This window comes from Haematobia irritans, chromosome 5 (genome assembly GCF_050003625.1).
Source record: "Haematobia irritans isolate KBUSLIRL chromosome 5, ASM5000362v1, whole genome shotgun sequence".
In the NCBI taxonomy this organism is placed as follows: domain Eukaryota; kingdom Metazoa; phylum Arthropoda; class Insecta; order Diptera; family Muscidae; genus Haematobia; species Haematobia irritans.
The window spans coordinates 157,650,643-157,664,689 of record NC_134401.1 but is presented as its reverse complement, the minus strand read 5'-3'; the positions used below and the strand labels follow the sequence as shown (position 1 = coordinate 157,664,689).

The 14,047-nt window shown below is 38.2% G+C and overlaps 1 protein-coding gene across 3 annotated transcripts in view; it reads left to right on the top strand.

Moving 5' to 3' along the window:
• The window catches only part of Obsc (Obscurin), a 109,988-nt gene that overhangs the window by 22,240 nt on the left and 73,701 nt on the right, over positions 1-14,047 (top strand). For all 3 annotated transcript variants that reach the window (XM_075313169.1, XM_075313172.1, XM_075313171.1), the window contains exon 6: positions 7,338-7,503. In XM_075313169.1, the coding sequence (XP_075169284.1) occupies positions 7,338-7,503 (166 nt within the window). The remainder of the gene's footprint in view (positions 1-7,337; positions 7,504-14,047) is intronic.

The window sequence follows — 14,047 nt, the reverse complement described above, 5'->3', positions numbered from 1 at the left end:
AATTACTAGGTACTCGCAAAAAAAAGTTAAAATTATCCATTAAAAGTATGAAAAACCAAGTTATAAACAAGTAAGGAAAGTCTAAAGTCGGGCGGGGCCGACTATATTATACCCTGCACCACTTTGTAGATCTAAATTTTCGAAACCATATCACATCCGTCAAATGTGTTGCGGGCTATAATAAAGGTTTGTCCCAAATACATACATTTAAATATCACTCGATCTGGACAGAATTTGATAGACTTCTACAAATCTATAGACTCAAAATTTATGTCGGCTAATGCACTATGGTGGAACACAATATTAGTAAAAAAAATATGTGAAACATTTAAATCTGAAGCAATTTTAAGGAAACTTCGCAAAAGTTTATTTATGATTTATCGCTCGATATGTATGTATTAGAAGTTTAGGAAAATTAGAGTCAGTTTTACAACTTTTCGACTAAGCAGTGGCGATTTTACAAGGAAAATGTTGGTATTTTGACAATTTTTGTCGAAATCAGAAAAACAAATATATGGGAGCTATATCTAAATCTGAACCGATTTCAACCAAATTTGGCACGCATAGCAACAAAGCTAATTCTACTCCCTGTGCAAAATTTCAACTCAATCGGAGCAAAAAATTGGCCTCTGTGGTCATATGAGTGTAAATCGGGCGAAAGCTATATATGGGAGATATATCCAAATCTGAACCGATTTCAACCAAATTTGGCACGCATAGTAACAATGCTAATTCTACTCCCTGTACAAAATTTCAACTATATCGGAGCAAAAAATTGGCCTCTGTGGGCAAATGAGTGTAAATCGGACGTAAGCTATATATGGGAGCTATATCTAAATCTGAACCGATTTGGTTGATATTTTGCAAGTTTTTCGAGACCCATAACATATTCGGATGTACGGAATTTGAGGAAGATCGGTTGATATACACGCCAATTATGACCAGATCGGTGAAAAATATATATGGCAGCTATATCTAAATCTGAACCGATTTTTTCCAAAATCAATAGGGATCGTCTTTGAGCCGAAACAGGACCCTATACCAAATTTTAGGACAATCGGACTAAAACTGCGAGCTGTACTTTGCACACAAAAATACATCAACAGACAGACGGACGGACAGACAGACAGACAGACAGACGGACATCGCTAAATCGACTCAGAATTTAATTCTAAGCCGATCCGTATACTAAAAGTTTGGTCTATGATTACTCCTTCTTGGCGTTACATACAAATGCACAAACTTATTATACCCTGTACCACAGTAGTGGAAGGGTATAAAAATTGAATTAAAAGAACTTGCTGGGTAATTAAAATAAAGAACATCATTGGGAGTGCATCTTCTGGAAGTGCTTTTAAAGTTGTGCCTTTGGAAGAACTTCCAAATTTGTTTGCTGGGAAAGTTTTCCCTCACCACCTATCGCTAGAGTTAGTGTGTAAATATAACCATAGCGATAGGCGGTAGGCGAACACTTATTTACGTGTATTTCTTATGGGAAGCCCAACATCCACGACGGAATACCGTGACGGCTAGCGGCGTGTCGCCAAATTAAAATCTATTCTAATTCCTTGGCGGAAAATGGTGGAGTGTTGCCATCGCTTATCATTTTTTTAAATTGTTTTTTCTTGAAATAACTCAACAAATAACAAGTATATACGGCCGTAAGTTCGGCCAGGCCGAATCTTATGTACCCTCCACCATGGATTGCGTAGAAACTTCTACGAAAGACTGTCATCCACAATGGAATTACTTGGGTTGTGGTATCTTAAAACTTCTTAACATCGTTTTCTACATTGTGAATTAGACCGTACGTGGTAGAGAGCCAGAATTGAAATATGGGGGTCGCTTATATGGGGCATATATATAATTATGAACTTGATATGGACCAATTTTTGTGTGATTGGGGATCGATTTATCTGAGGGCTATATATAACTATAGACCGATATGGACCTAGTTAGGCATGGTTGTTAACGGCCATATACTACCACAATGTACCAAATTTCAATTGACTGGGCCGAAATTTTGCTCCTCCAAGAGGCTCCAAACCAAATCTCGGGATCGGTTTATATGGTGGCTATATATGATTACGGACTGATATGGACCACTTTTGGCATGGTTGTTAAATATCATATACTACCACCACGTACCAAATTTAAACCAGATCGAATGAATGTTGCTTCTCCAAAAGGCACCGGAGGTCAAATCTGGGGATCGGTTTATATGGAGGCTATATATAATTATGGACTGATATGAATCAATTCATGCATGGTTGTTACTAACATCATTACTAACATCACGTACCAAATTTCAACAGAATCGGTTGAATTTTGCTCTTCCAAGGGTCTCCGGAGGTCAAATCTGGGGATCGGTTTATATGGGGGCTGTATATAATTATGGATCGATGTGGACCAATTTTTGCATGGTTGTTAAAGACCATATACTTACACCATGTAGCAAATTTCAGCCGGATCGGATGAAATTTGCTTCTCTTAGAGGCTCCGAAAGCCAAATTTGGGGGTTCGTTTATATGGGGGCTATACGTAAAAGTGGACCGATATGGCCCATTTGCAATACCATCTGACCTACATCAATAACAACTACTTGTGCCAAGTTTCAAGTCGATACCTTGTTTCGTTCGGAAGTTAGCGTGATTTCAACAGACGGACGGACGGACGGACGGACATGCTCAGATCGACTCAGAATTTCACCACGACCCAGAATATATATACTTTACAATATTTCGATGTGTTACAAACGGAATGACAAAGTTAATATACCCCCATCCTATGGTGGAGGGTATAAAAATGTATTAATAATTGTCGTATTTTTTTTTTGCCAAAATTTTGAACCTTTCATCCACAATCAATTTCAAGCTACTAAAAAATTTTTCCAAAAATGTAGCTCAGAAAATTTGAATGATATGTGAATTTGATTGTAAGATTGGTTGTACAACTAATCTCATTACCATTCGAATAACTTCAAATTAATTTTATAGTGGATAATTGTCCGCCGACGCTGTATAGACCAATTTATGTCGGCTTAGCCTCCGGCAAACTATGTTTTCTATATTATCTGACTTCAACGCCTAGAGCCGGGTTTAAAAAAGTAACAGAGATTGGCAACACTATTAATTTTGCCATCGTTAGGGGTGGCGGATGTCCGTCTTCCATATTGGAACTGCTAGAGGAAATAGGATTTGTATGTAGATAAACTATTCAGGTGGATAACTCAATTTCCTTTGAAAAGTAGAAAAAACGCCTCAACAATGCCAAAATTTGATAAGCGATAGCAACACTATACCATTTTCCGCCAAGGGATTAGAATAGATTTTAATTTGGCGATACTCCGTTAAGCTGAGTACTATTTTCAGTTTTCAAGCTGAAAACCAGGTTGTTTTCACGGTTAGTTTTTTTAATTAATTAATTTAGAAATATAAAATTATTTACAATCAATTGCTTGGATCTTTTCCGTCCATTATTTTGCAAGACTTGATCAAAATATAATCGTCTTCCTAAATATATTTGTACTTTTAATTTAGTGTTTTGGTGAAAACCCCGAACATAGTACTCACCTTTAGCCGACACGGTATTTCGCCGCGAATTTAGGGTTTCCCATAAGAAATACACGTAAACATGTATCCGCTCATCGCTATGGTTATACAGTCGAAGCTCGGTTTTACGAACGATATATTGTCAGGCCCTTTCGTTATTTAGAAAAATTCGTTAAATCGAACTGAAATTTAACTCCATTGAATGCATGTTTCCAAATATTTCATGGCATCTACATGTCTTACTCTGGTCTTAGTTCTTGATGTATGCCGTACTACCTCAATGTTCTCTTCCTCATCGCTAAAATTATCCTCCAAATCATGATCATTCCATTCAATTATATCGGCTGGACTGAAAGTGAGCTGGAGAGTATTGTAAATTTGTGTGATTAAAAACTTGTGTTTACTCACGGTGGGAAAAATCGAACTGAGCAATCGTACTCCGCGCCTTATGCAAACAACTTTATCTTGTTGAGTTAGGATGGAGAGAGGAATGTCTTCTTCATCGGTAGTTAACCAATGTTTCCGGCTTTACGGATTTCCAAGCTAACCCAATCATGTTTGCTGCATCATACAGACTTAAGTTTTTTAAAAATTCCACTATGTTGTCTGATTGCGACGAAACAATTTTCGATAAAACGCTACTTCTATAATGCATTTTCAGAATACGAATTGGATTTTGATCCATTGGTTGAACAAGTGGAGTAACATTTGGTGGCATATAAAGCGTCCATATTTTCCCATCTTTAGTTTGCTTTGTCAACTCTTCTGCTGGTGGATGACAAGGAGCATTATCCAAAATTAACAACGCATTTACTGGAACCTTCTTCGATTTTAAAAAATGTTCAACCTAGGCAGAAAGGAAATCAATAATAATTTACATGAATTGCGCTCTAAAAACTACTCACCTCTGGAACAAACATTTCATAAAACCAAACTTTGAATATACTGGAATTCATCCACGAGTTTTTTTGCGTGGAGATAGTTTAAGGGCAAAGTCTTGTTTCTGAAGGAGCGCGGCTGCTTGGATTTTCCTATAAGCAAGGGTTTTATTCTTTTCGTACCAGACGAATTAGCACAAAGGAGAATTAGCACAAAGGAGAACTCTTTCTTTCGACAATTTTCTTCCGGGGGCCGTAACTTCTTCCGCGTGGACAAATGTTTTATTTGGAAGCATTTTCCAAAATAAACCTGTTTCGTCGGCATTAAAAACTGCATCAGGTGTTAACATATTCTATTTAATGATATCCTGTAATTCTTTTTTAAACGGTTCAAAAGCGCCTGCATTCGAAGATAACTTCTCACCAGATTCCTTAAGTAGACGAATACCATATCTTTTTTTGAATTTCGTAAGCCAGCCGTCACTTGCATTAAATTTGCCACCCTTCAGTTTTCTCTGAATTTCAATAGCTTTTGTTTTTAATGTCATTCCACTCACGAGAACAAATTTTTTCCTTTGCTGAAGAAACCAAGCGTAAAGTTTGTTTTCCATTTCTGGGTATTCTCCTGCTCTTACATTCATACGAGACTTTGCCCCATTGTTTGTTTCTTTTAGATTCGAAAAGATTTTTTCTTTCTGCTCTTACATTCATACGAGACTTTGCCCCATTGTTTGTTTCTTTTAGATTCGAAAAGATTTTTTCTTTTTGTTTTTTAAGGGTGCATATCGCCCTATGTTCAGAGAACTGAACTTTTAATTATTGTGATTTACTGTACATGTATGCACGATATGTAAATAAAGGACATATATATATATTGACGACTTAGGAATTCCGTACTTGTTTGAAATTTCAGAAAGGCTTAAACCGTTTTTGCAATCATCTAGTATTGCTGCTTTTTTACCCAAAGGAATTCTGTTTCGACTCATTGATTTTTAATTCACTTTCACATCTAAATTGCAACTAAACTTACTGATGTTTGATGAACGCAACAAAAAAAGAAAAAAAAAAAACAAGTATATACGGCCGTAAGTTCGGCCAGGCCGAAGCTTATGTACCCTCCACCATGGATTGCGTAGAAACTTCTACTGAAGCCGATGGCAAGGTATCTTAAAACTTCCTAACACCGTAATATATACCTTACAGTCCATACGTGGTATATATTAAACTAAAAAAGACCGATTAAATACGTATATAATTAAGTTTAAAGTTTCTATAGAAATAAAATTTTGACAAAATAAAATTTTGCCAAAATTTTCTATAGAAATTAAATTTGGAAAAAAATTTCTATAGAAATAAAATTTTGACAAAATTTTCTATAGAAATAAAATTTGGAAAAAATGTTCTATAGAAATAAAATTTTGACAAAATTTTCTATAGAAACAAAATTTTGACAAAATTTTCTATAGAAATAAAATTATGACAAAATTTTCTATAGAAATAACATTTTGACAATGTTTTCTATAAAAATAAAATTTTGGTAGATTATTTTTGACTCGAGTGGCAACCATGATTATGAACCGATATGGACCAATTTTTGTGTGATTGGGGATCGGCTATATATAACTATAGACCGATGTGGACCAAATTTGGCATGGTTATTAGCGGCCTTATACTAACACCAGGTTGCAAATTTCAACCGGATCGGATGAATTTTGCTCCTCCAAGAGGCTCCGGAGATCAAATCTGGGGAACGGTTTATATGGAGGCTATATATAATTATGGACCGATATGGACCAATTCTTGCGTGTTTTGTGGAGACCACATTCTAACACCATGTTCCAAATTTCAACCGGATCGGATGAATTTTGCTCCTCCAAGAGGCTCCGGAGAACAAATCTGGGGATCGATTTATATGGGGGCTATATATAATTATGGACCGATATGGACCAATTCTAGCATGGTTGTTAGAGACCATATACTAACACCACGTACCAAATTTCAACCGGATCGGATGAATTTTGCTCCTCTAAGAGGCTCCGGAGGTCAAATCTGGGGATCGGTTTATATGGGGGCTATATATAATTATGGTCCGATGTGGACCAATATTAGCATGGTTGTTAGAGACCATATACTAAAACCATGTACCAAATTTCATCCGGATCGGATGAAATTTGCTTCTCTTAAAGCAAGCGCAAGCCAAATTTGGGGGTCCGTTTATATGGGGGCTATACGTAAAAGTGGACCGATATGGCCCATTTGCAATACCATCCGACCTACATCAATAACAACTACTTTTGCCAAGTTTCAAGTCGATAGCTTGTTTCGTTCGGAAGTTAGCGTGATTTAAACAGACGGACGGACGGACGGACGGACATGCTCAGATCGACTCAGAATTTCACCACGACCCAGAATATATATACTTTATGGGGTCTTAGAGCAATATTTCGATGTGTTACAAACGGAATGACAAAGTTAATATACCCCCATCCTATGGTGGAGGGTATAAAAAAACTAACGGTATTACATGCTGCTGTTCTTCTTTGTCTTTTGTTTCTTTACTCACATTTTGTATTTGTATTTATTTTCCTATGATTTAAATATCATTCGTTAAATCGAGCGTAATTTTTTTCAGCCGTTCGTTATTTAGAATAGTCAATGTAATGAATTTGGACGTTCGTTAAATTGGATTTTCGCTAAATGGGATATTCGTTAAACCGAGCTTGTATTGTATTTATAACTTATAGCCTATCGCTTAACGACTATCGCTAGGATTATGTTTACACACTTATTTAACGCTCTCGCCTGCCGCTTTAATTGTGATTACCCTGACACTTGCTTTTATTTACCTTACGTTAGATGTTTTCATTTTTTTCTAATAATTTTAATTTTTTATTTACAAAATTCTCAGAGTATTTAATGATGGCGTCCAATACTATAAGGATAAACCGAATATGGTCGTTAAGACATTCTTGCGACTGGAACGCGATTTTGATATGCATGTGAAATATTGCAAAACCGAACCTTTAGCACAAGAATACTTGGCATCGAATAAAGAGGCTTTTACATTCTTTCAGGTAAATTTTACTTTATTTAAAAATCAAAACAAAAAAAAAAAAATAAAAATGCATTTGCATCGCTTACTTATAAACATAAAAAAATTCTTCGTCATTCTTTAATGGTGAATGAATGATTTATGATTGAAAAAAAAAAAAAGTAAAAATAAAAACAGATTAGTATAATGCCAAAGTCAAAACAAACTCTGAAAATTATTTGTAGTTTTTGGTAAATTTAGAAATTTTTGTGGATATTTTTAAAGATCTTCCCATCATCATCAGCAGCAGCAGAACCAACCACCACCTACATAGGTAGTCATAAAACTGAAAATGAGGAGGTGGTTGTGGACTCATTATTACTCCTTAACAAAACTCATGGGTGAGATCGTCATAGATGTCATTTTTAAACCAAATCGTCATCATCATCATCGCGATCATTATTATCATTCTTCGTTTATATACACCTGAATATTTGGTGTTCTATATTTTTTGGTGTTGTTTATTTTTTTTATATATTTACGTTCTCGGGCAACAACAAGTTCAAGTTCACCTAATTTTGAATTTTATTAGGTAGGTGTAAACATAAATTAATTACAAGCAACAACATTTTCTCGATCTTGAGGGAGGGATATTCAACAGATATCTCCTCAAGTGAATGTCCACCATAAAATATATATATATACTCCTATACTACACATCAATATGAAAGTGAAATGACCTAGAAATTGTTTTTGGATGAATTTTTGTTTGTTGAAAATTTCCGTTTCCATTTGAAAACATTTGGAATGGAGTATGTGATGATAGACATAATTATCTGAATGATATTGAAAATTTCTAAAGAGGAATCGGATTTGTTATTGTTTCTCCACAATTATTAGGTCTATTTTAGATGAACATTTTATGTTCTTTTCACACATGTTTGTAGTAAAAATAAACAAAATTCGATTTGAAATAATTTTATGTCCTTCGTTCAAAATCGCACACTTGAACTATGGTGGGCATTTTGTTTGTGGGTATAGTTTTTGGAATAATTTGGACAATTAAAATGATATTTTTGATAAAAGGTAGCTGACATGATGTATGAGATTCTTGAACGAATGTATGCGTCTCCATGCCTCCAAACAAGTTTCCAAATAGGTCGCATTTTCATCGATACTAGGTCCAATAGAGAGAGAGAGGATATTATACTAGTAGGCCGTATGAAGGCTATCATTATTGGAAATTTCGCAAAACTTCATGTTGCATTACAGTTCGTCAACTGTCCTTATCCTTTTGCCTACTCTGCTGATTCCTAGAATAAGGGATCTGGATTTAAAGATTAGTAAGATATTCCACGAGCGCAAGCCGAACACATGGGTAAAGCCCTTGAAGCAATGTAACCCAGACACGGGAACAATTAAATTGTGGTCTACATCTGGGATCTCAAACACCTTTGTCGACTGAGATCCCATCCCATGGCGACTGATTTCTCAGCTGAAATTACCAATGCCATCAACAGCACGAAACCATCTAAGGCTCTGGGCTGGGGTTTCTATGCTAATGTCGAGGCATCTGGGAATACTTATCCTCAAGTAGGGAATTCGCCGGTCAGACAAATGATACACAGTGAAATAATATACAGACCTACCAGAACGCTGTCCTTAAAACTACGAAAGGATGTCTCCTTGGCGAAAAAGATTGATTGTCTGATTGAGCCAAAAAGAGAGCCATTCGTCACATTCGTGGTTTCTGGGTTGGAATTTCTATGCTAATGTTGAAGCATCTAGACAGACTGGTCCTCCAGTCGCTCACTGGCAGCATTTGGAGTGCGGACAAAGAATCCTTGTTGACTATAAGGCAATTCGCCGGTTAGTGGTAAACTATTCAGCGCCAGTGTCGACACCTCAAACAAGTGATACGCATTGGAATAACATACAGACCTACCAGAACGCTGTCCTTAAAACTATGACTAGTCTTGTGTCGTTCCGGAATGAACTAGTTCCAAAGAACGGCTCACTAAAAGGAACGACTGTCACTAGTTCCATCTCTTTCGTTCTCATCGTTCCTTTTGTCATTTAGTTTTATTTTCAATTTACGCTCCATCGTTCCGCGGATCGCAGTTTGAATTTTTTACTTCTGTTTGAGCTATTTACCAATTCATTCATTTTGGCGCTTATGTATTTAACTCATTGATTAATATGCTGCTATTAAATAGAATCATTAATTCCATCTCAGGCTCTTCACAAAACGTAAAAAAATCGTAATCGTAAAAGTTTACTTACTTCCTTAAATTTTTCATTCCATTCATTATTTTTTCTTACTATATTACTATAAACTATTTGAAGTAATTTCACTCAATTTTCCATATTTTTGTATTTTACAATTGACCACGAATTTCGTTGCACAAAGTAAACAAACAATGTCATGTCTGTCTTTAGTATATGACAGTGATGACAAATATAAAAATCCGGAACGATGGAACGATTTGAAGGAACTAGTTCCTTTACAAAAGGGACGATGAGTCCGAATCACTACGGTGAACGATTTTGCCCAAGACTAACTATGACTGGATGTCTCCGCAGTAAAACCCTGGATCACCGAACCCCGCTATAAAGGATGATGGGATCTCAGTCACCTTTGGCGACGTGATGGTGACTAATTTTTAGCCGAAGTTAACAATGCCATCAACAGCGTGAAATAAACTAATACTCTGGGTTGGGATTTCTACACTAATTTCGAAGCAGCTGGGAATAGTGATGGCTTGCCGGTAGCACTTGGAGTGCGGACAAAGAAACCTTGTTGACAATAGGGCAACTCGCCGGTCAGACAAGTGATACGCAGTGGAATAACATACATATCTGTCAGAATTCGGGAATTCGCCAGTCAGACAAGTGATATGCAGTGGAATAACATACAGATCTGTCAGAACGCTTCTCTTAAAACTACGACACGATGTCTCCGCAGCGAAAATGATTGATTATCGTGGTCTCTGGACTGGAATTTCTATGCTAATGTTGAAGCATCTGGGAATACTGATCCTCAAGTCGCTTGCTGGCAGAACTTGGAGTGCGGACAAAGAAACCTTGTTGACTGTAAGGCAAATCGCCGGTCAGTGATGAACTATGCAGCGCTTCTGTACATCAGACAAGTGATACGCATTGGAATAACATCAAGACTTACCAGAATGCTGTCCTTAAAACTACGACAGGATGTCTCAGCAGTAAAACCCTAACTACACTAATTTCGAAGCAGCTGGGAATAGTGATGGCTTGCCGGTAGCACTTGGAGTGGGACAAAGAAACCTTGTTGATATAGGGCAATTCGCCGGTCAGACAAGTGATACGCAGCGGAATAACATACAGATCTGTCAGAACGCTTCCCTTAAAACTACGACACGATGTCTCCGTAGCGAAAATGATTGATTATCGTGGTCTCTGGGCTGGAATTTCTATGCTAATGTTGAAGCATCTGGGAATACTGATCCTCAAGTCGCTTGCTGGCAGAACTTGGAGTGCGGATAAAGAAACCTTGTTGACTGTAAGGCAAATCGCCGGTCAGTGGTGAACTATGCAGCGCTGCTGTACCTCAGACAAGTGATACCAATTGTAATAATATACAGACCTACCAGAACGCTGTCCTTAAAACTATGACAGGATTTCTCGCAGCAAAACCTTGGATCACCGAACCCCTCTACAAGATGGTGACTGATTTTTAGCCGAAGTTACCAATTTCATCAACAGCGTGAAACAAACTAAGGCTCTGGGCTGGGATTTCTACAATAATTTCGAAGCATCTGGGAATAGTGATGGCTTGCCAGTAGCACTTGGAGTGCGGACCGTTGGGAAATGCAGTCTTTCCTGTTTTCAACTTCGACTTTAAACTCTTCTGCTTGTATGTGCCCTCCCGCTGCCCGATTCTATGTTAAGCTCAATGATAAGGGACCTCCTTTTTATAGCCGAGTCCGAACGGCGTTTCACATTGCAGTCAAACCACTTAGAGAAGCTTTGAAACACTCAGAATTGTCACCAGCATTACTGAGGTGGGATAATCCAACGCTGAAAAACTTTTTGTTGTTCGTTCGAAGCAGGAATCGAACCCACGACCTTGTGTATGCAAGGCGGGCATGCTAACCATTGCACCACGGTACCTCTTAAGCTGTCGTATTCGAGAAATACGATATGTACTAGTGGTCAATATCTGTATAAGTATCTAGAACTTTGTAGTCTCTTATACTGCTCATTGTGATTTCATACTCTTCGTAGGTATGATGTCCTCGCAAACGCTCCGTCGGAAGACTGGCGCTACTTCTATGTTTATCGTCATTAGTCTGAGCCTGACAATAGGCTTGTTTGGGACAGTAGGAGTTTTTTGTTTAGCTTGCTCATATCCCATTTCGCAGATCGCCACTACCACTTAGGTTGTTGTGCTCGTGAAATGCGATAAAGGGTGATACGATAAAAATTTGGTCAATATAAACTTGACGTTTTTCTTTCAATTTTGCATTTAAAAAACCTGAACACCCCTCATTTTGAAGGTGTGTGTGTGTAGAATGTTGCTCCTATTTTGATTTTGGAATTCACTCTTCAGTTGTCAAAATGCCGTCTGAGGCAAGAAGAGCAGCGTATCAAAATTTTGCTCGCGCATCGCGAAAATCCGAGCTACTCGCACGCAAAGCTGGCAAAATCGCTAAAAGTTGCCAAATCAACCGTTACAAATGTAATTAAAGTGTTTGGGGAACGTGGGGAAATCGAAAACCGGAAGCCGCTGAGACGACAAAGAGAGTTGCCGGTAGTTTCAAGCGAAACTTTAACCTCTCTCTCCGAGATGCCGCTAATAAGCTGGGTGTATCGTCTACAACCGTGCATCGGGCCAAAAAACGAGCCGGACTATCGACTTACAAGAAGGTAGTGACTCCAAATCGCGATGATAAACAAAATACGACGGCCAAAGCGCGATCCCGGAGGCTGTACACGACGATGCTGACGAAGTTTGACTGCGTGGTAATGGACGACGAAACCTAAGTAAAAGCCGACTACAAGCAGCTTCCGGGACAGGAGTTTTATATGGCAAAAGGAAGGGGAAATGTAGCAGATATTTTCAAGCACATAAAACTGTCAAAGTTCGCAAAGAAATATCTGGTTTGGCAAGCCATCATAGCTTCCGCGACTGTCAACCAAGAAATTTACGTGAAAGAGTGTTTGAATAAACGTCTGCTGCCTTTCCTGAAGAAACACGGTTGTTCCGCCAACAACGTGCAGGTGGTTCCCAAGGACAAGAACCCTCCCCACACGCCAGAGCTCCGCCCAATTGAGAAATACTGGGCTATTGTCAAGCGGAACCTAAAGAAGACCAAAAAAACTGCTAAGGACGAGCAGCAGTTCAAGGCAAACTGGCTTTCTGCGGCGAAGAAGGTGGACAAGGTGGCTGTTCAAAATCTGATGGCAGGTGTCAACCGTGAGGCCCGGCAATTCGGATTTGGAAAAGCGAAAGCCTAACTGAATATTTTTCCTGAATTCTATACTAATTGAACTTGAAAAAGAAATTTAATTTGATTTTTTAAATAAACGATTTCACCGATTTACACGCGTTTTCCCTTGACCAAATTTTGACCGTATCACCCTTTAGGTGCTAGGGATCTGCGTATGTATCTTGCGATTTTCCGTCTATTATTTTGCATAGTACCATCTCAGGCGTTAGATATGATGCCCTTACATACGCTTCGTCGTAGAGTTGGCTTGTCTTCTATGTTCGCCGCTACATGTTATGTGTGAGCCTCAATACGATTGGTCTGCGTATGTATCTAAGGATTTTCCGGCTACTGTCTACTCCGACTAAAAATAATGCCCTCACATCCGCTTCGCCGGATGGTCGTCGCTATATGTCTGGATCAATGGTTCCCCATTCCACTTTTAATCGAACTCGTAACTGGAGTCATATTTTAGCTTTAAGACTTACCTTTCTAAACCGATCTGCCATTCTTCCTTCCATATTGTTCACTGAAAATGGCATTAATTGGCTTCTCTTCTATGGTGTTGTATGTTGGAGGATCTTCACGATTGTCTCTCGGCGTTTCATCTCCTCAATGTTGCTGCGATATTCTGCTGCTTCCTGCCGTACTCCGCGCAGATTTCGAGGAGATTTTTAAACGGCTTCCCCATATATTTTTCCTTACCGATCATGCACTACAAGAAAGGCTCTCCTGTGAACTACGACGTGCAACATAATAGTTGATAAATGGTTCGATTCGTAGCGGTTTTTATTAGATATTTAAGAATGATCTATGATCCGTCTATCGATTTGTCTCCGTCTCCAGATCCGTAGCCGTTTTTTATTATACGAATGATCTGTAGTCCATCTGTTGCTCGCTCTCTCTCCCCGTCTCTCCCAGGATTGTAGATTATATGCGATAACGGATTGAACTTTTACTCAAATACTTCCTATGAAACCATTTTTAGCTAAAGAATACAGACCCATATGTGTCCCCCTTATACACCACCTTACTCCATAGCTCACATTTGAGTGTTGCAGTAATTCATTTATCCCATTACTTTCAAATTCCGTCTCAAGCCAAGACCCCGATATAAAC